At 42.7% G+C, this 25,098-nt stretch overlaps 1 protein-coding gene across 1 annotated transcript in view; it reads right to left on the bottom strand.

Annotated features, from left to right (window-relative positions):
- Positions 1-2,900: 2,900 nt before the first annotated feature.
- The window catches only part of PPP6R3 (protein phosphatase 6 regulatory subunit 3), a 136,742-nt gene continuing 114,544 nt past the window's right edge, over positions 2,901-25,098 (bottom strand). Inside the window, exons 23-29 of the mRNA XM_045013936.1 lie at positions 24,469-24,587; positions 22,564-22,717; positions 19,589-19,695; positions 18,626-18,776; positions 15,033-15,050; positions 14,611-14,733; positions 2,901-4,390 (exon numbers count right to left, since the gene is read on the bottom strand). Coding sequence (XP_044869871.1) covers positions 4,339-4,390; positions 14,611-14,733; positions 15,033-15,050; positions 18,626-18,776; positions 19,589-19,695; positions 22,564-22,717; positions 24,469-24,587 — 724 coding nt within the window. The 3' untranslated portion in view covers positions 2,901-4,338. The remainder of the gene's footprint in view (positions 4,391-14,610; positions 14,734-15,032; positions 15,051-18,625; positions 18,777-19,588; positions 19,696-22,563; positions 22,718-24,468; positions 24,588-25,098) is intronic.

Raw genomic sequence — 25,098 nt, 5'->3', positions numbered from 1 at the left:
CCAGCGTGAAGGGCATCTGGACATCGGGGGACGCCTTCTCCGACTGGGCTGGGCTACTCTGCTCGATTTGAGTCTGAGACCTAGTGGCTGGTGGGGATTGAGGACTGCCCGATATGGGTCTAGCCTCTGTCCCGGGTTTACTCTGGTGCAACGGCAAAGACGACTTCTTTCAAGCCTTCTTGGTGTGTCCCGTGGACGGGGAGCAGTGCCAACTAGTCGATGGTGCCAAAGGGTCACCACACACCGACACTATGGTGCCCGGTGCCAACTTGGAGCGACGCACGGAGCTACGGTCAGCACCAACTCCATCAGAATAGCCCGGAGCCTAATGTCCCTTTCTCTCTTGGTCCAAGGCTTAAACGACTTGCAAATCTTGCAGTGATTGCTGAGATGGGTTTCCCCCAAACAGCACAGTCTGTGTGCGGATCACTCAGGGGCACAGAACGCCTACAAGTGTCGCACAACTTAAAACCTGGGGCACGAGGCATGCCCCGGCCTGGGTGCTCTAACTAAACTAAAACTAACTAACTACAGGTACCATACACTAAATGAACAAGCAGTTTTGGGGATGAGCTACAGCAAAGCTGGAGCATAGCACTTCCAAAGCACCTTCACTGGTGGCAAGAAGAAACTGAGGGTGGAGGGAGCGTGCAGCACCCTTTATACCATGCCATCGAGGGGTCGCTGAGACCCTCCCCTATGGATACTGCTAGGGGAAAAACTTCCAGGACTGGTGCATGTGGCGAGCACACACACCTATTGTGGAATAAACATAAGCAATCACTCAAAGAAGAAACATGTCAGAGGAGAGGCCCTTAGTGTAGCCACACTGGGAGCAGCCCAAGAAACAAAAGTGTAAGCTGTTACAACAGGGGCTGTTCGGTCTCAATCGATCTATTTGCAGAGTACACACTTCTGAGAGGGCAGAAGAGAACTGCATGGCTTTGCTTACCCTCCTTATTCTGGCCCATCATACACATATATTGAAGGATGGGCTGCACTGGTTCTAACTGTGCTGAGACTGCTCTGAACACTACAGAAGATCCACTGCGGAAGATCTAGAGATACCCGGGTTTTAACCTCTATATTTGAAAGAGAGATTCTGACCAAGTAATAAAAGAGGCACTTACTTCCTGCTATGTGTAGCTCAGTGGAAAACAAGGAGAAAAATGGAAAGAGAAAATGACAGGAAATTTGGTAATTGTAGTAAAATAAAAAACATGCAAAATAAAAAATTATACAGGTTAAAAAAGGGTACTCCCTTGCCGCTCTGCACTGTCAGGGAGACAATGTTCTAGGGCAGGAATGCAATGGGGTACTTTTCCAGCAATTTACAGCTATAACTACCTCCTACAATGTAAGAAGGGAAAGATCTACCCATCTGTGGTGGAACAGACATCTCCAGAGAGAATCTGAATGATCTGATCTTTAAGACCCTAATTCAGCAAGGTACTTTAGCATGCTATTTAGTTCCACTGAAGTAAGGGCCTACGGTTTGATCCTGCAACCAAGGCTAAGAACACTTAATTGGACCAGAAAGCTTTCAAATAGTAGTTCTGGACCAGGAATCAGAAATACAGTATGATCCCAGGTATCTGTGTGAGCTTAAAAGTCCTACCCCTACAGTTGTTATACAAATTAATTATATGGCTCAGGTTTATAAATTGAGTTTTGGAAGGTTGCAGCCTGCCAAGAGGATGGGCTTGTCCTCATTGCTAGATAACTATGAGTTGAAGCTCTGAACCTGCATCTGGAATTCACAAAGAGACACAACTAAGGAAATTTTCTGTTGGAGTAAATACCTTATACCAGAGAAAGACCACAGTTTTTAATTATACTCATCACTATTGTCCTTCACAGTGTACACTACCAATTGTTGAACCTTTGGAACTCTCTCATAAAAGCAGCACTGTTGGACAATATTCTGCTGTAACTGGGTGATAGCGGCTAAGACCTAATACAGCTGATACAGAAAAAAATTGAAAAGGGGCATATTTACAAATTTTGACCATAAAAAGTTAAAATCTCAATCAGTACATATAGGGTGATTAAGGTGGAGCCCATTCAAATCTCACAAAAGGGCAGTGGGACTCTCCAACTATACCTTTAAACCCCACTATCTCCTAATACAAGAGGCAGGGAGGGAACACAAGAAAAATACTTATGGAAACTTAGCACAATCTGGGTATTATAAGTTTACTTATTTTCTATAACTTCCATTTCATGATTCAACATTTCTGGTGTACGTAATATACATCAGAAAATTAGAACTATCACCTTTTGTGATTTGAATGCAACACAGAAATGGTTCAAACCTCATCAGATCTTCGTAATCCCTGTAAACACTCCCATCTTAATGCAAAACTCTTCAGCGGGTATCCGCATGCATTTCTCCTTGCTTGCTAGGGAACAGGAGGTCACTAGAGGAAACAAGCAGTGTTACTGCCACCAAGGACCATATCTGGAACCCAGACATGTGGAGCCAAAGTTGGTATTTTTGGTACTGAGATAACTGGTTCAGTAACAACCACAAAAATACAACAAAGGATATCGTCAAGATAGCAGATAAAGTTAGCAGTAGTGCATTAAAAATATTCTGAAACCAACATGTGAAATATATTCAGGAGTCCTCACTTGGACGTAAGACAGTAGGAATAGTCCATTCTTAAAAAAATAAATAAAAAAATAAAAAGTGTCCCTTTTTAAAGTGAGTGGGTTCCTGCATCATTTATACACAAACAAGTAACACTGGTTGTCCTTTTTTACCCTGAAGATCGTTGTGGTTCTGTTTTCACCAGATGGATCAAGTAATTTATTGGAGTTTACCACTTGGAATCTCTCTGTGGAGAGATTCTAGCATTACATTGTATGAAATGCAAGACAGGAAGAATTAAAAGAAATACCATTATACATTTGTTTTTTTATTTCTGTATGCAATGTAATGTTTAGGCACGTTGCTTGGGACACTTTCTAAAATAAATCATTGGCCATTGTTTAGAGTATCCTTTTGGCTTTAAATACTGGTCAGGAAAACAAACAATGTAAAAATAAATGACTAACTTCCTATTACAGAAATAAAAATGGATTTGCATCTAAAAGTGCAAGAGGTGAAGTACTTTAACCCTTTCACCAATGTGGCAATATACAGTATATTGCTTCTGTTTGTTTGAGAAGGCTGTTGGAATTTCATACTGACATAGAAAATTATAAATTACGCAGAATTAGTTTCCATAATCACTATATATATACAAACCAGCTGTGAAAAAAATGGTTTAGAACTTACAAATGAAAGCCTCACACAGATCAATACAGTGAAAGTAACAATCAACATGCTCAGGTGCCAAATTTTGATTTGTACTTTTAAAATACTATATTTTTAAAATGCATGTACTGTAATTACATTAGCCAGCACAGGCATTTCACTTAGTTGACTTGTCTAACAGGATTATGGTGTTTTAAATATGTAAATTGTTCTAAAATGTTCAATTGTATAATGCTTGTATTAAAGTAAATCTCGGTGAATGGGTTCAAAGGTAGGTGAATCACTTTAAAAAACACAACAAGCCATGTGCACTTCAAATATTCTAGTGTTTCACCTGTAAGGTATTGTTTCAAGCAAACAAGACTAACAGAACATATGGCTTTACAGTAACATCAATTTGTCACCTAAGTTGTAGTAATAAATACTTAAAATCTCTACCAATAGACTTACATTTCTGATCCGATTTAAACAATACAGAAAACAATTACCAATTAAAAACCTGTTGTAAAATGCTGAACACCAAAAATTCTTATTTAAATCACTTTTGTAAGCTAAAACAACCAAAATAACATTTATAGGGCATTTCAGTTCTACAATTCTTCGCCAACCTGGAAGAAACATGAATTTTTTAATTTTATTTTTACAAGGTGAAAAAATGTATGAAAACTGCTAAATACTTTGGTCACACTAATTGTCAAATAGTTGTCTCAAATACATTAGATTTGTGTATTCACTTTTTTATAAAACTATTCTTACAGCCATTTTAACTACAGTATCACTACTATCATTACCTGGGTGGCAAGATCTTATTTCACAGGCCACCCATTATTTAGAACAATACAATATAAACATACGCAAAAAGTATTGGTATTTCTCAATGTGCAATATTTTTTACACTTATGAATTTCTGTACAATGTCTTAAAATCTAGAATATAAATGTTGCTGGTCCTGATCCCTTGCGAAATTAGTGCAGCAGTGACTGGCTTTGACAGGCTCTAGATGAAATCCTTGAGAAACACTAAAACCCCTGGATATCAGTTCGTGTTCTTCAGCCAACAGCAGCAGACATCACATATCATACAGGGCCATTAACAGCTGCCTCTCCTAAAAGGGTTTGTTGATCAGTCCTAAGAAGTCAAAAGGAGGCTGGTAAGTGTATAAGAAACCAATGCACCCTTATAATAATCACTACTATCCAGTTTGGGGGTCAAAGCAAGAAAATGAACTTCCAAAGACTTGTCAAAATATGCTAATTCAGAATTGGGGTCATGGAAAAGAGATAATGCATCCATAACACTGAAACAAAATAAAACACACCCTGCTATGTCCTATTTTCATTTTCTTGTTAGTTAATCACAGAAGTAGATTGGCAGCTCTACTCTAGTTAAGGTTAAGACCAGCTTTCTGTTTAAAGGTTTCTTTTCTAACTGCTCTGAAATCTACATGGTTACTGGGATTGCCTTGAAATTTGGTATGTCTAAGTGGGGCTGTAGGGTTCTGTTAATGATCCAAATTTGGGGCGATCTGATAAAGGGGGCTCCCAAGATAGAACACCTGGAAGAAAACAGCTTTACTTGAAATTGAAAGATTCTGGCAACCTAGTCTTGGTCATAGATAGAGCTCAAGCCAGGGCCTAGACCATTGCCTGAGGGTGTTAAATGTGTGAGGGTTACCCCCCCGCCCCCAAAAGAGTATGTGACACCCACCACCCCTTTGGGGGAAATCAAATTAAAACATTACTACAAAAAACTCTGGTTATGTACACGAGAAGGCCTGCACACCTATTTGTGTGCCTAGTGGATTATACTGAGCATGTGCAGCGTGAGGGGCTAACTGTCTGGAAAACTACCTCTACAACATAAGACCCAGGTGGCTCTGGTGATGTGTTACGGTCATAAAATCTGAACACCAATCCAAAAATAAAAACAGGTACATTGTTCCAATCTACCTCTATCACAGGGCAAATTTTATTTTAGGGGAATGTAATCTGAGCACAGCAGATCATTCAGGAGGTGTTGAAGTTAGTTTCTGAAAAGAAACCACACAAGCTAATGCTCACCAGGAGGGGAAGTGATTAGGGATTGGAGAATAGGTGGGAACAGGGAGTGAGAAGAGATAAGTGAGACACTGGGAAAGGAGACTGGGAGTGACAGAAAGACAGGGGGAGAGGAGAATGGGGCAGGGGCATGTGTGTTCACCACACTCTGGAGACTCCCCCCTTCCCTGGCCCCCTCAAGTGTTCCAGGTTTGGGATGCTTGCTCTTCTGGGGGTTTGAGCCCTGCCCGCCGTCAGCTGGGATTCAGGATCTGTTCTGGTAATGTCCGAGCCCCAATCACTGTGCCTCCAGGTGTGTGGCAGAATCTGGGGGCTCCTGCCCACCAATGGGGTTCTCACCCTCATCCCTGTCCCCCCACCCCAATGTGAGCCAGAATCTGGGGAAGCCCCTCCCCCCTCTGGCTAGGAAGCTAAGAACAGGCATGCCATGAGCATGCACCTAGAACATACTGTTGACACTGGGGTGAGCCGCTAAGAACAGGTAAGACCAACACATCAGAAATTCTCCACACCTACAGCACTGCAGCAACGCAGTTGTACCAATGCAGCTGCGCCGCCACAGCACGTCTGGTGAAGAAGCAGAATAAAATCACCTCCGCGAACGACCGAAGCTATGTTGTCGGGAGAAGCTCTCCTGCCAACACAGCACTGTGCACGAGTGCTTATGTCGGTGTAACTTAAGTCACTCAGCGGGGTGGTTTATTCACACCCAAGCAAAGTAAGTTATGCTGACAAACTGTAGTGTAGGCTTAGTCTTAGGCTTTGTTTAACGTTCTGGTAGGCACAGGCTATCACTGAGCAACCTTAAATCCCCATTAACAAAGTTTTTGCCATTTAATTACTCACACTAATTATATTTAGCACTTTAATGAAGATGACTAATGAAGTAAGCACAGCTAACAGAAGTTGCATTTGGTCTTTAATAAAATGCAACTGGCTTTAGTCATTGATGGAATGCACATAATAGTGATATTGTAAGATACAGTGTCTCCTCACAAAGTATGTTTCTATTTCCTTTAGAGAGTTCCTCTGCTTCTTATTCTGTACTAGGGCTTCAGCTTGCCAAAATATTATTTAAGTACACCTCATATCAATTATTGTTCATATATAAGCAATATCTGCAGAGTCAAAAATACAAAGTAAATAAATGCAATGTTTTTAAAAATTGTGCTGTGTGCTAATCTGACCTAGGAGCTGCTGTTTCAGGAGCATTCTGAATTTTGTTCACTCCACTACGGTGAAAGGATCAGGAACAGTTTAGGGGCAAGGGAAGAAAGTAAAAAGCAAGTGCCCTATTATGGCAAGAACAGTTTTAGTGTAAACACTCTCCCTAATAATTCAGGCAATACAAATGATATGGAATGCCTCATGTGGTTCCAACCAGCACCACTTGTTTCTAGGGTGAACATGTACTTTGAATAAATAAATAAAAATCCAACCCACTTTCATCCAGTGCGATAACTAATCCACTGAAAACATGTCAAGATTCTTTTTTAAAGGAAAATAAAGACCATTCTGTACTGCACACAAAGAAAAATTACCTGTAACGCTTGTTCTCTGGTGGTGTACAATCACAGAGAAGCCACACTCTTGGGTCCGTGCTCTACATGCACATGACCAGCAGGAGTCCCCTAGCTAAGTCTTTGGCTGCCAATCACTAAAAACACTTTTTAAAAAAATATATACATTAGAGAAGAGACAGACCGCACTAGACAGAAAATTATCAACTTTTCAGGAAAAATCTGGGAGGCAAAATAGAAAGAAACTAAATGGGCAAGAGTCTGTTCTACACAATCAAGCTGTAGCAGTGACCTTCACTAATTGATTGAAATAAACTAACCACTGGGATATTCTGGGACTCCTAGCACAGACCTATTATTGACTGGGGGGGGGGCACGGCACGACTTACCTAGGGGACTGCCACCAACCATATATGCATGGAGCCCCAAAAGCGGGGATAGGCCTATCTACATATTTATATTGCACTTGTGATGAATCTCATGAAATCTACTGTGACAGCCACCTTTAGAGAGAGTATTTTAAAATACCTTGTCCATTCCAAAATTTGTCATTAGAGGCCAAAAAGGGAGTTAGAAACAAGGATATCTAAAACAAAACATTTACTGAAATCAGGAACGATGCAAAGAATTGCTAGCTTTGAGAGCCCTCTTCTGGTGTATGCTGGTAATTCTTTATTCACAGGCTAATACCGGGTGTCTTAGCAAACATCTGACAAGTTTTGCAAAGCTATTTTTAAAATGCTGCAGTATTGCAGCATTTCAGTTTTTACATTTCAGATAAACAGTTGGAAATCAAAAAAATAGTGAATTTAAAACTCTGAACAAGAGTGCATGTAAAGGTCAAATAGTTGAGGGTGTTTTTAAAACACCGACAGTGGAGTGTAAAAGAGACCCCTACATGTGTTACTCTTCTTATATATAAAATATTTATAAAAAGCAGAAAATCACAACTCAATAAATAACACGGTTACCCACTTTTCGTAACTGCTGCTGTTTGAGAGGTGTTGCTCATGTCCATTCCATTCATCAGAGATCTTTACCTTAGTGGTATCTATAGGGCCGGCTGTGTAGTCCCCTTAAGAGCTGTACTCATGCACTGGTATATCAAGCGCTGCCGGCCCTACGCCCTCTCTGTTCCTTCTTGCCAACAATCCAACAGGGGCAGGAGGGGGGATAATGGAATGGGCAAGAGCAACACATCTCGAAGAACAGTTACAAAAGGTGGGTAACCGTTTTTTTTCTTCAAGTGCTTGCTCATATCAACTCCATTGTAGGTGACTCACAAGCAGAATCTTTGGAGGTGAGCTTGGAGTTCACAGCCTTGCAGATTGCAGCACAGCTCTACCAAAGCCAGTGTCATCCCGAGCTTCCTGGGTTAACGCACAATGCGACGCAAACATGTGGACGGACGACCAGGTTGCGGCCCGACAGATTTCTTGGATCAGCACCTGTGCCAGGATGGCTGCTGACGACGCTTGTGCCGAGTTGAGTGAGCCATTAAAATTGCCGGTGGGGATATCTTTGCCAGCTCATAGCAGTAACGGATGTAGGCTGTGATCCAAGACGAGACTATCTGTGCGGACACAGTGTGACCTATCATCCTATCCGCCACTGCAATGACATACGGAACGGCTTCATTCTGACTATGTAGAAAGCCAGTGCCTGCTTGATGTCCAGGGTGTGACGCCTCCCCTCCTCATCCGATGCATGCAGCTTCGGGCAGAGGACCGGTAAAAATATATTCTGACCAGTATGAAACTAGGACACCAGCTTGGGCGGGAATGACGGGAGAGGTCGCAGCTGCACCTTGTCCTTGAAGAAAGTGCCCTGATCTCCAACACCCTATGGGCCGACGTTATAGCAATCAAAAAGGAGACCTTCCAGAACAGAAGGAGGGGGGAGCAAGAAGCCAAGGGTTCAAAAGGAGGACCCATGCATCTGGACAGCACTATGTTCAGGTCCCAAGGGGCGACCGGCTGCCAGATCTGCGGGTAGAGGTGCTCCAGCCCTTTAAGGAACGCACTGTCATAGGATGGGCGAAGAGGGACCCACCCTGGACTGGGGGTTGCAGCGCCGAGATAGCCGCCAGGTGGACCTTTATGGAGGAAAAGGACAACCCCTAAAGTCTCAGATGCAACAAGTAATCTAGGACGTCCTGCAGCAAGGCTTGCTTGGCCCGAAGACGTCTCTCTGCAGCCCAGCACTCAAACATTTTCCACTTTGCCAGGTAGGTCGCCCTGGTCGAGGGTTTCTGCTGCCAAGCAACACGTGCTGAACATGGTACGAACATGCTCTTTCATCTACATTCAGCCACGCCATCAAATGCAGCGCCGCCAGGTTTGGGTGCAGCAGGTTGCCATGGTTCTGCGACAGTAGATCCCGAAGAGGCAGCGGGAGGGGGCTGGCTGACAATAGGTCCAATTGCATGCTGAATCAGTGCTGATGGGGCCATGCCAGAGCCACAAGGATGACTTTTGCTCTGTCCTGGTTGACCTTCACAGGGACTCGGTGGATCGATGACACTGGTGGAAAGGCATACATAAGCACCCCATCCACAGAATGAGGAAGGTGTGCGAGAGGGAATCCCTTTCCAGACTCTGGATAGAGCAGAACTGGTGGCACTTACTGTTCTGCCTGGATGCCATCAGGTCGACCTGGGGAGTTCCCCACCATTGGAAAATTATGCTAACCACCTCCAGATGGAGGGACCACTCGTGGCAAGACGGGAAGATCCTGCTGAGGTGATCTGCAAAGACATTCCTGGAGCCATGCAGACGGGTGGCAATCAGATGAATGGCGTGCTGCACACAGATGTCCTATAGGCTGAGCATCTGGCTCCTCCCTGCCTCTTGATATTATCAAGAGGCAGTATTATCTGTCAGGACCTGCATCACCTTGCCTTTCAAGAATGCCTAGCAGGCCAGGCAAACTGCTCTGAGTTCCCCGACACTGATCTGGAGGGCCGGGTTGTCCCACATCCAGCGGCCCTGGATGTTGAACTCGCCCAGGTGAGCTCCCCAGCCCAGATCTGAGGTATTGGAGACCAGGGTCAACGACGGGGATGGGGCCGTGAAGGGAACCCCCTGCAGCATTGACCTTGGGTCCAACTACCAGCTCAGGGTCAAAAGGATGTGGTTTGGTACTGTGACCAATCTGTCCAGGGAATGTCTGTTGGGGATATAAACCGAGACCAGCAAGGTCTGCAGTGGCCACAGATGAAGATGAGCATGGCTGACAACGTATGTGCATGCGGCTATGTGCCCCACCAGACGTAGACAGGTGTGGGCTGTAGTGAGCACGTGCCTTCTTAAATGGCAAATCAGGTCCATGATAGCCTGAAACCATGTTTCTGGGAGGAAGGCTCTGGCCCACGAGGAGTTGAAAACAGTCCCGATGAACTCTGTGTGTTGAGCTGCTGTTAATGTGGACTTTTCTGGGTTTACTAACAGGGCCAGGTCACAGCAGATGGAATGCACCAAGTCGAGACTTCTCTGCACCTACTCCAAAGAGCTGCCCTTGATGAGCCAGTCATCGAAGTACAGAACAGATGGACCCCCCCATCCCCCGAGGTAAGTGTCAACCAGCGCCATGCACTTTGTAAGCACCCTGGGGACCAAGAGAGGCCAAAGGGTAGTGCCGTGACTTGGAAATGGCACCCTCCCACTACAAAATGGAGGAAGCGCCTGTGGCCCAGGAATATAAAAATGCGGAAATAAGAGTCTTTCAAGTCAAAGGCAGCGTATCAGTCTCCCGAATCCAGGGAGGGGATGATGAGGACCAGGGAGACCATGCAAAACTTCAACTTCATGAGAGACTTGTTGAGGCGGTGCACATCCAGGATGGGTCTGAGGCAGGGGTGGGCAAACTTTTTGGCCTGAGGGCCACATCTGAGTACAGAAATTGTACAGCAGGCCATTGATGCTCATAAAATTGGATTCTGGGGTGTGGGCTCCAGCTGGGAAGGCAGGCAGGCAGGCTCTGGGGTGGGGCTGGAAATGAAGGATTTGAGGTGCAGGAGAGTGCCCCGGGCTGGGATAGATGGGCTCAGAGGATGGGAGGGGAATCAGGGCTGGGGGTTGGGGCACAGGGGGGGTGGGGGCTCAGGGGGTGCAGGCTCTAGGCAGCGCTTACCTCGAGCAGCTCCCGGAAGCAGCAGCATACCCCTCTCCGGCTCCTGTGCGGTGCTTCCCCTGCAGCTCCCACTGGTGGAGCGGCGCAACAGGGGAACACGCCACTGCTTCCAGGAGCCATGTGGTACGTCCCCCGACCCTGCTCCCTGGCGGGAGCTCAAGGGCCAGATTAAAAATTCTGACGGGTCGGACGCAGCCCCATGGCCATAGTTTGCCCACCCCTGATCTGAGGCCTCCTTTCACTTTCGAGATTAGGAAGAACCAGGAGTAGAACCCCTTTCCTGTCACATCCTGAGGAACCTCCACCACAGCCCCTAGACGCAGGAGGTTCTTGACCTCCTGAACGAGGAATTGCTCGTGAGAAGGGTCCCTGAAGAGGGACAGGGAAGTGGGGGGCAGCAGCGGCCAAAAATTTCAGGGTACAGCCCCATGATATTGTATCCAGAACCCAACGATCTGACATAACCTGCAACCAGGCTGAGTGGTAGGGGAACAGGCGGTTGAGGAAAAGTAGCAGTGGATCTGGAGAATTGACTGGGGTGTCACTCTCAACCATGCCATCAAAATGAGTGTTTCTGCCCCACAGAATGGTTGGTCTGGCCAGTTTGCGCAGGTGGAAGGGCAGTGACGACTAAAAGTAGTGTCCCTGTCCTTTCTTTTTGCAGGTCCAGGGTGAGACTGCCATGACCTCAACAGAGGGAGCGGCCAGAATGGTTTACGCACCGACTGCAGTGTGTGGATAGCCAGGGTGTCCGTCCATCCCGTGCAGCCTCACATCAGCCTGCTCAGAAAACAGACCACTTCTGTCAAAGGAAGGTCTTGTATAGACATCTGCATCTCCTGGTAGAAACCTGCGATCCTAAGCCAAGAGCTGCGCCTCAATCACTGAAGATACCATCACCCTGGCTGCCGAGTCCGCCATGTCCCTGGCCATCTGAAGGGCACAGCAGGCTGCCGAAGTACCCTCCTGCACCAATGCAACAAACTCCTTGTCCTGGTCCTGTGGGGAGTCAGTCCTTGAATTTATGGAGTCTCATAAATTGAAGTACAGAGGCCCAGGAGGGCTTGGCGGTTTGCCACACGAAACTGTAGACTTGCAGTGGAATAAATTTTCCTTCCAAACAAGTAGAGTCTTTTGGACTTATTTCGTGGTGTGGCGCTGGTGTGTCCCTGCTTCTCCTTTTCATTGGCAGCAGAGATCACCAGCGAACCTGGAAAAGTGTGGATATAAAGGCATTCGAAGTTTTTGGCCGGCGCAAAGTGTTTTTTCTCAGCCTGCTTTGAGGCAGGAGGGATGTAGGAGGGCATCTGCCAGATACCCTTGGCAATTTTCAGGACCCCTTCGTGAATGGGTAGTGCAATACATGTAGAAGTGGAGGCTGACAGGATGTTGAAGAACGTGTCCTCTTGCTCGGCCATCTCCACCTGCAAGCCCAGGTTGTCCGCCCCCCATCAAAGCAAGCCTCAGGGTCCTTAAAGTCATCAGGTGGGCTGGCACTGGAGGGCCCCATGACCATCCCATTAGGTGATGAGAAGGAGGACTGAACCAATGGAGGGGGAGGTTGGTGGTGGTCCTCTGCTGGGGAGGATGGCTTAGGCATAGGTGTAGCCTCCTGAGCCTTGGTCACTGGGTGTGCCTCCGGCGCTGGGGCTGGTACTGATGGTGCCAGCGGTCGCTGCTCCGTGGCTGCTGCAGGCGATTGAGCTGATGGGGGCAATACCATGACCAGAACCTCCCAGGTGTTCCAACATGGCCACTGAACAGGCCGCTGTCCTGATTGCCACTGCCCCAATGTCGCCACTGGCTCAGATGCCCAGTCTCGCCGCTGAGGTTGAGGTGATGGGCTCAAATGTCCCTCTGTTCCGGAGGAGCCCCCTTCCAGGGACCACAGAGGGGCTGTCAAGGCCTGAGTTTGCCTTGAGATCACCGACACCGGGACCCCTCCCAAGGTGACTGGTATTGCTGGTGCAGGGAGCGGGGCCGTGGCAGGAGGGAGATCATTCCCATGGCATCGGCAACTGGGATTGATGGGGATAACAGTGGACTGGTGCCTCTCTCTTGACGAATTATGTCAAGAAGGAGGCAACCGCGAATGTGGAGCCGGAGACCAACAGTAGGTTCTTGATGATTTAAGGAGACTATGCTTCAAGACACAAATGATTGGTACACGTTTTGAACAGTTTTGTCCAGGGAAGCAATATATTCAAAATCATCATTTATAAAGATGGGAGTTACCAGCATAAATTGATAAATTACAATAAAGTAAGGTGGGAAGCTGGATTACTGGCACTTTCACCAATACATGAGAACTGAAACAGCAAGATTTCTAATGTGCTATTTTCCTTTCTCCATGTTTGCAGCATTTGTGAGCTCATGCTTATTGTGCTAAAGTGTCAAATATAGTGTATTGGGCAGGATAGGACAGAGGAGCTAAGAGTAAAATTAACTGTCATTTTCTAAATAACTGTTTTACATTTTATGCCGCCATATCAACTCATGATTCAAAATATAATCCTGAAAAGACTATTATAACACAAAATGGGGATAGATATCTTAAGCACCTCACAAAATGAACAAAAGGTGAATAAAGTGGATTTAAATATAGATTAAATTGCTGTATATCACATTTTAAATGGAGAGTCTGAAGTCAAGAGATAAAACTGCTTTCTGTGATAAATACAAGGTTTCCTAGTATCTCTCTGCTTCTAGACTCCAGGATATTCCACAGTAAGTCAAAAGGCAGTAGTCACAAAGACCTATTCATCACTTAATGTCATGTTATGCCCTCAAAATAAGCCGTGCATAAAGCCTTGTGCTGCCTCTTAGGGGTTAATTCCACCCAAACTCCATTTTAAACATCATCCCCCTCCTCAAATCAGGTTAGATGAAGTCACGTCAGTTTCTTGCATTATTCAGTGTCAGTCACCACTTCAGTACCTACAAATATGTTAGGTGCTTCAGTTTCCAACTAACAGAGTCTGAATATTAATTTCATTTGGGAAGACTAAGGTTTTCCCCATCTTTTGGAAATTTGACCATTAAAGCCTTTTATATTTTCAACCCAATAAACTGCCTGCAAAACAATGTTCTTTGTAGTGTTGTTATAGCCATGTTGGTCCCAGGGTATTAGAAAGACCAGGTGGGTGAGGCAGTATCTTTTACTGGACCAACTTCTGCTGGTGTAAGAGGCAAGCTTTCAAGCTACACAGAATTGTTCTATAGGTCTCGGGCTGAAGAGCTCTGTGTAGTTCAAAAGCTTGTCTTTCACCAACGGAAGATTGTCCAGTAAAAGACTACCTTACCCACCTTTTCTCGCAAAATAATGGAAACAATTAATTTTAGCTACAGTATACTGAGCACAACACACACAGTACTAGGATTAAAGGGATTTGGATGAAATACTTCAGAGGAAATAATGTCTGGACTTCTGAAAAAAACTAACAGAAAAATACAACTCGTAAGAATGCAAATAAAACAGGTACAAACAATAGATTAAAGTGTGCAGAAAAGACCTTTAATGCCAAGAGCTGATAAATGGATTCTGGAACCAGAAATTGTAGATATATGGATCAGTTCTATTAGAAAAAACATGCTATAAATAGCTGGTAATAGGCTTGAAAGCAGCCTGTAATAAGGTTACCTCTTTTCTGGACTGCTGCTATCAGGCTGTGGAGTAGCAGGATTTTCTTCTACAGCTTCTGTGTTCTCCTCCACCACATATTTACAAGAAACATCTTGCGAGGTAGACAATTTTCCTTCCTCACTAAATAAAAAGCAGGTTACAATTTAACTTCAGCTATGGATGTAGGGAATTTCATGCAATAGAGGAAGACTGAGGGAAGGGTCCAGACTACATGCAAATGGTTTTTGAATTATGATTGAAGCATGGAAATCAAGCACGGGAATCTGGACTCTGTAGACAACCATTAACACATCAGTGTTCTGCCCACTTAAACTGGATTGAAAAAATGCATGAAATACAATGATTACATACAAGTGCAAGGAGGGAATAAAGAATGTGCTTGGTGCCTGAAGTGAGATCACAGCCTTTACTGTACATACCGATAGGATTTCAACACTCTGAAGCCAAAAGTATGCAAAAAATAGAAGGAGAAAAGTATAAAAGACTTGAGGTTCCTTTCAAAATTAGCACTTTGACTAAATTTGTCCATGGAAAAGCACATCAGCAAAACCAGCCTTATATTTCTCTTTTTATAAAGCCACTTATTTGTATTACACTCTACTCATTCAAAATTCCTAAAGAAGCCATCTTTTCATTTGGAGGCTAAAGTACAACTGGCATACGTTGCATATCACTAAAACAGACAATGAACAGCACACATTTGAGAAAAAATGATCATTTATGTAGTTGGTTAGTGTTTTTATTCAGCTAGAACTACACATGAAACATGTGTGAATTCCCTTACAGTTGTGAAGCCTACGGGGGGGAGAGGGTGGAGAGGAAACACGTATCTGTATTTATTAAAAAAAGTTTTCACCCTTCCCATTTGCACTCCAATGCTACATGTTCTTTTTTTCTAGCTACTCTGTTATGGGTATGTTCATACCCAGCGGATGTCAGCCAACCACCTTTCATTGATTTCAAGTGCAAACCTTACACCACACCTCTCAAACTGTAAACCTGCCACCATATGACGTTAAGTCACCTGACAAAGTCCTTTTTCTCCCTTAAGATTTGAGAGACTCTCCTCTCAGTTGTCCTACTACTTTGGTTGTTCTTTCAGTGGATCCTCCTGCTTTCATCTCTCACTTTACCCAGGTATCCCATCCCACAAGGCTCTGTCCTTGGCCCACTTTTCTTCCTGAATATCCCATCTATAGATGGCCTCACTGACAGCTACCACCTCTGTGCCAATCATACTGACATCTCTCTACCACTGACCCATCTCCCTCCATTATTTGTTTGCATTACAGCAGCACCTAAGAGGTCATCCATCCAAACTGACATCTCCTTTTAGATGTTTCGCCATTAACTTAAATGTAATAACCAAAACTTAACTCAGTCTGTCTCCTCCAAAGCCCTCCCCACTCCATCCATTCTCCATCACACCTGACACCTGCTATCCTTCCTGTCACTCTGGTCCGTAATATGGCTGTCAGCTTTGACTCCACCTTTGTTCAAGACCTGCACAACATCCAGGCCATGTCCAAATCTTCCTAATATTGACTCCCTAACATAGCTAACCCCTTTTCTCTTCATACCACAAAAATTCTGGTCTGGATCTTGTCCTCTCAGATAGGTTGTGACATGGCCAGAATTTTCTCCCACTTCTGGGTCTCTCCACTTGCTCTCCTTTCTTCACTGCTTGAAATTCAAACTTCTGGTCTTTACAGACCGTCACAACTTAAGTATCTCTACTCTGTCAGCTTTCATTACCCGTTAATCAGTTTCTTCCATAAGCACTGCCATAAAGAGCAACACTAAAGAGTGCATGAAACACCCTTCCTAACTAGTCCATAAATCTATTACTCTGTTCTCCTTTAAATCCTTCCTCAAGAGCAACTTTTCTCAAGATGCCTACCAAAAAACAAAAAAGAAAACCAAAAACAAAAAAACCAACCCCAACTGATGACAGATGCCCAGAGGGACTTCTGGTATTTGTTTTGTCTTTGCAAATAAACATGCCTGTAACTATTTTCCCCATCTTCTCCCCCAAATGTTTTTGATACCTCCTTTAAAATTAAAATTCTTTGAGGCAGGAACTATGTGTACCTCCAAGTTTGTAATTTAGCACAAAGGGGGCGCAATTTTGATTACAGCCTCCAAGTGCTACCTCAATTCAAACAACAGTTGGTAATAATAAATTAGCTGACCTAAAGTAAGCCCTAAATACATTTACTGAAAACCCCTTGTGCAATCTCAAGTTTCACTCCCATGGTTCAGGGAAAAAGAGGGAGACTGATCTGAACACCCAAGTGTCTCTGGGACCCTGTCAGTTTCATTATACCAATTTTCTATCAGCAGCAGCCTAAATAAATTCAAATGAGAGAATATAGTAAGAATTTGTATACAGTGCCTAACTCAAGGAGGAACAAGCCAGAAGGACTGATGCTAATTTCTATATCCTCACTACTTCTGGACATCCTCACATCCCAAAGCTTTCCAAAGCAGCAAATGGGGTTTTAGCCACACAAATATTGACTCTAATGGGAGTTCTACTGCTCCCACAAAATTCTGTGCACTGCTTTGAAACATTTACAGATTAGGATTACAAGGAATGAAAAGACGCATGATTACAATGGCCAGAGAGCTAATTTGATCAAAGCTTACCATACTGCATTCTGGAACATTCCCCCGGTATGTGGGATTGCAAGTTACATGTTTTCCTATTCCAAGCTACTCCCCCATCTTTCACATTGACCTGATCTCTGTCTTACTAGGCATGCTATTAGTCTAGGGGACTTTCCTTTCAAATTAAAGGTATTTTGGGAGTTTCATCTGAAGCTCAGGTCTAACTATATAGTCTCCTTCAGAGGGTTAGAAGACAAAATATCTTCCTACAATTATTTTTTCACTCTTCTATGGCTCTTAGAACGCCAATTCTATAGCAAAGTACTTGTGAATGGAAGCAGCTTAGGCAGGAGGTAAAAGAACCATAATAGTAGTAATTGACTTCACATTGCATGAATCAAAAAAATAAGGACCAGTCAAACTAAAAATGGACTATAAAATTCAAAGAGACAGGGATAGACTAGGAGAATAGTTAGATGTGTGATTTACTCAAACACTGGCCAAAAAGAGTCATTGCAATTTTTTTTATATATATAGAAGCATCACCATCATGTAGCAGTAAGGGGATATACACTCTAAACAGTTCTGCTGCTATTGCACAAGTAATTTTGGATTCAGTTTTAGACACCTCATGACCAGAAATTCTTTTAATTTGATAATGTAACTCAGAAGAGCAGCAACAATTATAGTGCTGGAAGGGATTGGGGGGGGAGAAAGTCTCCTGAGGTAGGAAATCTAACTAGAAAACTCTGCTAAAAAGCTATAAAACTCTTACAAAAACTAACTATAAAGGCAGTGGCAAGGCCAAAAGAGAGCACTTGATTGAGCTCCAAACACTGGACATTCTGATCCAGGCCATATGGCAGTAAGAAGGAACTGGAGCAGCAGTCCAGTCCTCTCTGCTCCACCCTTTAATTCCTTTGGTTGAAAGCAGACAGATGGCATGGGTGCATATATGGACCAAAGGGCACTGTTGAAAGAATTCGCCTACACTGGAAGACACGTTGGGACCAATACTCGAAGTAGCAGCTCACTCACCCAAAAGCCCTGGTCACACAAAACCTTCCCTAATTGAAAAAAACAAGTCTCAATCCAAAAACTGACATCTCAACACAATTTGGTTAACAGTTCAAAAGGTTTTGTTTTTGTTCCAATGCAGAACAAAACCTAGCTCCATAACCTCTATTGAAATGTACATATGAATGAAAGCTCAGATAATGGAAAACTGGAGTCAGATTGTACAGATGTCTAATTAGTGTCTTGGAAATCATTAGTTCTATTAAATACTCCCAAAAGGACTGAATAAAATGCTCAGTCAACATATTTAAAACATTTTTAAAGGAGGAACAAAAAAAATGTGTACACCCCGAGTGAATAAGAGAAATGAACTAGGTTTCCTCACCTTTTGAAGACAGCTGTTTCAGTTTTAGCATCTACAGTAAGGCTCAGTGTTTCCTTCATGCTGCCATTCATTACTGTCTCAGTTACCTTGTCTGCATTTTCCACATCATCTTCTCCATCTGAGCTGGCCTCCATAGCAACACTTCCTTGGGCTGACACAGAGAAACAAATTAGGATATTGCTAATGCTCATTAACTATAAAAATCAAGTACAAATCAGTGAGGATGTGTAGGAGGATAACGTCTACTATAATCATACATAATCTTCCTGCAGTTTTGTTTACTTTGCAAATCCCACACAGCAGGTAAAAATTAGGGCTTGTCCACACAGGGAAATTTACTGATATAACTCATTTTAACATTTATTCTGGAACAAGAGTATTCACACAGGGAGTTATACTGGTATTATCATACTGGTACAGGTCTCCTGGTAAGTTACCTACGTAGACACGCCCATAGTTAGGTCTGAAGATCCTGGAATTCTAGCACTAATGTTCATTAACAATGCAATTGGGAAGTGGGGTAACATGGGTTTGAGCTGGTAATTTTTAATCCACTTTGAGCATATGTTGGAAAAGCTAGATGACAGGAGGGAGAGAAGGGCACACAGACTGTTCACTGCTGCATCCAAAGACTCAAGAGGCTAAAGGTCATCTTAACTAACTAACTAAAAGCTCTGCCCAAGTCTCACTGACTAATAAAAAGTAAAGTTAATATTAACACTAATAGCTTGCTTTTATACAGAGCTTTTCTTCCGTGGATCTCAAAACTCATTTCAGAAGAGGTCAGTATCCTTACCCTCCATTTACCAATGGGGAAACAGAGGTGCTAAGAGGAGAAATGACTTGCCCAAGATCTCCCTGGAAGCCCATGGTAGAACCGGGAAGTCCAATGCTCTACTCATTTAAGCCACTCTGCTTCGGTTATTCATTTGCACATAATTTGAATAATTTCAGTGCACTTACCCTCTGGCTGTGTTGCAAGTGGAGATACATTTGCACTCAGGGGATCCATTGGTTCTGTGTTTGTTTCCATTTCCACAGGAGAATTACTTCTTAAAGACTCTTTAGAACTTAAATACAAATGAAAGTGAATTACATTTTGGAAAAATATTTCTAAACATTAAAATGCAATTTGCTCACATGCAACCAGAACCTTTAAAAATAATGTTTCTATCAACTCCAGAATCCTATTGAAATCAACTATACTAAAACTCATCCAAGAATATGAAAAGAATTTTAAGGATGCAAAGTCAAACACTAAAAAGTTAGGAAACGCCAGAATTAAGATTTCCTGGTTTACTATCATGAAGAGCATGCATGTGTGTGAGAGAGGGGGGCATTGGATAAAAAGGACATGGGTAATTTTTTTTGCCCCTTGCAATTTCCATTTCAATATATTTTCAGCTATATATTGTCCCTTTCAAGGAAATGGTATCTGGGCAAGAGGGTTGCTCAATCTCTATATCCAAATCAAATCAATGCCATCTCTGCCAATGAGGTTGCTCAACCACCACCAACCACAAAGGTGGTCTTTATAACATGGATGCTTGTCCACTGGTATCTGGATTAAGATCTCAAAATTTATACATCCCACAGAACCCCAGACAGCACATTTCTGCCACTTCCAATCTGAAATAATTGTAAATGATTTCTTGCCCTGATTCAGCAAAATATCCCTATTCATGAAAGCATGCGTTTAAGTCCCATAAATGCTCCGTACAGGATAGCAGTCCACCCACATGCTATCAACTGCAGAATTAGGGTCTCATTTTGAAGTGAATTTGAAACAGTGGGTTTGTTCCTTTACTATTCCAAGGGCACAAGATGCAATGTACACAGTAGGGACTGGGACCCCAAAACTGCAGCAGAAACCTTGAAATTATGCAGCTCTGTTCACCTTTACTTCCAAGCAGTCCAGCTCAGACAATATCCCTTGTGTTATTTAAATTTGATATTAAATTTAATTTATTGTACAATGCCCCCAAATTTTCAATTTTGAAATGTGCTGTAGATTTTGGTACTGTCAATGTTTAATTGCATTGCAGAAGCTACAGGAAAAAAATACAGATATTGGCAGGTAGATAGGTAACAAAATCCCAAACTGTTCCTTATTAAATAGTTGGATGCTTGTTACAGAGAGGGAATACATCTCTTTCCCATCATCTATGAGCAGAGGTCATTTTAAGCTTGGGAGGGCAGTTTGAATTACTTGGTCCTCACACTAGTAATTCTTGACAAGCTAGCTGCCAATTGCACCCTGCCCCCATTTTGGGCATTGAATTGAAGAGCTGTAATGGTGACATTTGAAATGATATGAGACTTCATTATAACAACCCAGTGGAGATGAATGGTGCAGTTCACATCTCTTGGACCAGCTGCTTAAGGGCAGCTGCAGACTCAGGCAGACATCACTGCATCTGTTTAACTGATTTATATTCTGAATATTATCTTCACCAACCATGCAGGCAAGAGACTAAGGTATGGTCTACACTACAAAGTTAGGTCAACCCAGCTAACCCTGAGCAACGCAGTTAAGCTGACCTAACCCCCAGTGTAGCTAACAATCTGTCAATGGAAAAATTCTTCAGTCGACCTAGCTGCCGCCTCTCAGTGATTACCTATGCAGACATGAGAACCCCTCCAATTGCTGTTGCTGTAGGCAGTGTCTACGCTGAAGTGCTACAGCGGGGCAGCTGTTGCGCTGCAGCTGTGCTGCTGTAGTGTTTCAAGTGTAGACCAGCCCTAAATGAAAAAGTACATTCTGGAGCACAATAATTTGGCAATTTTTTGAAGATTCACATTTATGGGGATATTTACATGGCTACAATCTCATTATACCTAGGTCTCTGACTATTTCTGATGTAAACCAATACACAGCAAAAAAGTGCCAAGCACTTCAAAGTACTATGGGACTGTCTAAGAAAGTCACTCTGGGCTTCATGGAGTGGATGAATTTTCAGTCATATACAAAACTATTTTCTTTACATCACAAAACAGAGCCATCAGACACTTTCAATTTATTCCACATTAAACAGCTGCATGTGTCACTTAGGCCCAATCTACAGCCATAGTCCACTTATATTAAAAAAAAAAAAAGAAAGAAAAAAAAAAGTGTGGCTAGGACCCAAACATCCTAGCAATCAACCAAATTGATTAGCAAGATATGATTAGATAACATCTACACCAGAAATGGACTGTATCTGGGTCTCCTGAGTAGATTATAGTTAGAATCATAGAATATCAGGGTTGGAAGGGACCTCAGGAGGTCATCTAGTCCAACCCCCTGCTCAAAAGCAGGACCAATTCCCAACTAAATCATCCCAGTCAGGGCTTTGTCAAGCCTGACCTTAAAAACCTCTAAGGCAGGAGATGTCCACATTCCAGTGCTTCACCACTCTCTGAATGAAAAAGTTTTTCCTAATATCCAACCTAAACCTCTCCCACTGCAACTTGAGACCATTACTCCTTGTTCTGTCATCAGGTACCACTGAGAACAGTCTAGATCCATCCTCTTTGGAACCCCCATTCAGGCAGTTGAAAGCAGCTATCAAATCCCCCCTCATTCTTCTCTTCTGCAGACTAAACAATTCCAATTCCCTCAGCCTCTCCTCATAAGTCATGTGTTCCAGCCACCTAATCATTTTTGTTGCCCTCCGCTGGACTCTCTCCAATTTTTCCACATCCTTCTTGTAGTGTGGGGCAGTTGTAGAGTAGATGACACCCTTACGCACAATATCCCTCTTAACTCCACAAAAAATCCTCAACATGGTACAGCAAACTACAAATAACACTAATTATGTTTAAAGCAGAACTCCATAATGTATTATGCAAACACTTCTGCAAAAGACATGCATATGCCCACTGAAAGGGACTAGTGCCAGCTTCCATTATCATTGGCAGCTGGTAGCCTGGGCTGAAGAATAATAAAATTATCTTACCTTAGAGAAGATGTAAACTCTGAAAAAGAAGCCCAGCCAGTTTCTTTTCCTGGCATAGGTTCTTCTGTGCTCCATACATCAGACCCAACAGAATCCAAATTGGCACCATGTGCAGTTTCCATGGGTACGTCAAAGTTAGCTGACCAGTTTGGTGCTAGAAACAGTGACAATTTCAATGATAAGGTATTTAGAAATTGATATAATTCACTTTTCTTAATATGTTATGAGTCTATACATGCACATATAGCTAGCCTGAAACACTGCAAAGTCCCTAATTATAATAGGAGCTTACATAATGTACATATAGAAGAGCATACACTATGCAAACCGAATGCAATTCACAAATACAAAATTAATTTGGTCTCTGAAGCTAGAGCAAAATACCACTATAACTCATGGCATTCTGCAATCAAGACAAACTACCAAATGATACTTAAAATTAAAAATAATTTAACGGAGTTACACCAGGGATGAATATAGTCCAACATTTTACAGAAAAATATGTATTTGTTACTGTCAATACCTGTTTCTAAAATTGGAAAGTTTTTTAAAACTAAGTGTTCTTCTCACTGTTTAGCTTCTGTTTACTATGTATGTTTTTCTTAGCTTCAACAAAGAAAATAAATTAATCAGTTCACTAGCACAGTGCTGCAAAGTTTGTTGCAAAAAACAAATGAGGACTTAACATTTTAAAATTTTTCCCATTAGGATTTTAAATTTTGGAGGAAGTTTATTTTGAAAAATAGGTCTCTAACTTAGAGTATTCATTCAAAATACTTTATCTTCCCATAAGCAAATATTTGTTTTCATTATCATTTACATTCATAAAACAGGCTGAAAAGGAAGCTCTGTGACTAACTAAAATGTTAATAGGAAATCCCAATCTAGACAGATATGGGAGAATATCCACAATGATCAAAACTTGTTGGACACAGAAGCCAGGGACACCAATCTGACAAAAGGAAAAAAAAAGAGAAAAAAACCCCTCATTTTGTTTTGTTTTTATAATTCCTTATAATCAATATAAAAAAAGCTTAGGATTTTTCTACACACAGAAGTTGCACTGGTTTAATTTAAATCAGTTATTAAATCAGTGCAACTTGTATGTGTGGACTCTCAATTTAAAAGAGGTTATATCAGTTTAGCTTGCACCTGTGAATTTACTGATGCGACCCAAACTGACCTAATCCAAGTTTAAACTGATAAGAATTATCTACAAACAAAATTGCACCACTTTTACTAAATCAGTAAAAAATAAAGTCGTGCCTTTAGTAAAACAGGTACAACTGTGTGTTCAAACCAGGCTTAAGAGCCCCTAGAAGTCTAATGACTTAAAACATGAGCTGTAGATACAGACATTTAAAGTCACTGGTTGGCACCTGTGTAAAACTACTAAAAAAGAACCAGCATGGAGTAAAAGTTTGTCTGAAACGGGTACGTATTTTCTGCTCACAGCCAAATTTTTACTTTCACTAGTTTCAGTAAAGATATCAAATGGTTTAGACTGATGGTCTCCAAAGCTTTTATCAGTTTTAAACAGATTCAAACTTGTTTAAACTACACATCCCTTTTGGGGAAAAAATACTTTCTTTTAAAAAAAACAACCCCAAACCCATTTTATAAATAGAATACTACACTACCACATGTCTGACTCAGCCAGGCACCTGAGGTGCTCATACTTGACAACACTCACATCCTGCTACTAGGACTTTGCTCAGAAAACCTCATGTTGCAAACGTGAGATATTAAACTGCAGGGACCTCAATAAAGTGGCAAGGAAGACAAAATTGAACTATGCGCTAGCACTTAAATGAATGACCATTACATTTTCCCACATAACTTGCAATCTAATTCCTCCATCAGGTAATCTATGCAGATGGAGGCGGTAAGATAAAAACCACCTACGTTCATTTAAGTCCACTTCCATTTTGTCTTCTGTATTGGTATTTGATTCAAACAAGTCTTGTTTTGTTCCATCCTCTTCTTCAGAGTCTGTACTTTCTTCACTGTCCGTACTGCCCGAGCTTCACAAAATAAAGGGATTGTTTACATTCATTACTGAGAAGGAATTCCCTGGGGTGCATTAGGCTAGTGGAGTTTTCCCAAGATTAAAACAGAACTGCAAATCAAGTTAGCATGTAGGAATGAGGCAAGTCTGACCATAAACATTGAGGGATCAGCTGGTACTACACTGCAGCATTAGCTATTAAACTTATTCTTCAGCACTGCCAGAAAGAATGAAGATTTTAGGGTGTTTTTTGACTTGACAAAGTTAACTGACCCATCTCCTCTCCCACAGCAACAAGGGAAAGGAAAGATGGCTGCTACTGCCCTCATGCAAGGGCAAATAGGAAAGTGGAGGGAGTATAGCTACGGGCCAGGCCAAACAACAGGCAAAAAAGCAGAGATGGATTTCTTAATTTGTTCCACATGGGGCGCTGCAAATGCCAGAGGAAGCCCAGAAGTAGTCCTAAGGAGAGCAGGGCAACAGCTTCCCCACACCTCTTCCCTTCCAGACTGACATCCAGGTTGTTC

The sequence above is a fragment of the Mauremys mutica genome, chromosome 4 (assembly GCF_020497125.1).
Source record: "Mauremys mutica isolate MM-2020 ecotype Southern chromosome 4, ASM2049712v1, whole genome shotgun sequence".
In the NCBI taxonomy this organism is placed as follows: Eukaryota; Metazoa; Chordata; order Testudines; family Geoemydidae; genus Mauremys; species Mauremys mutica.
This window is presented reverse-complemented; position numbering and strand designations above follow the sequence as displayed.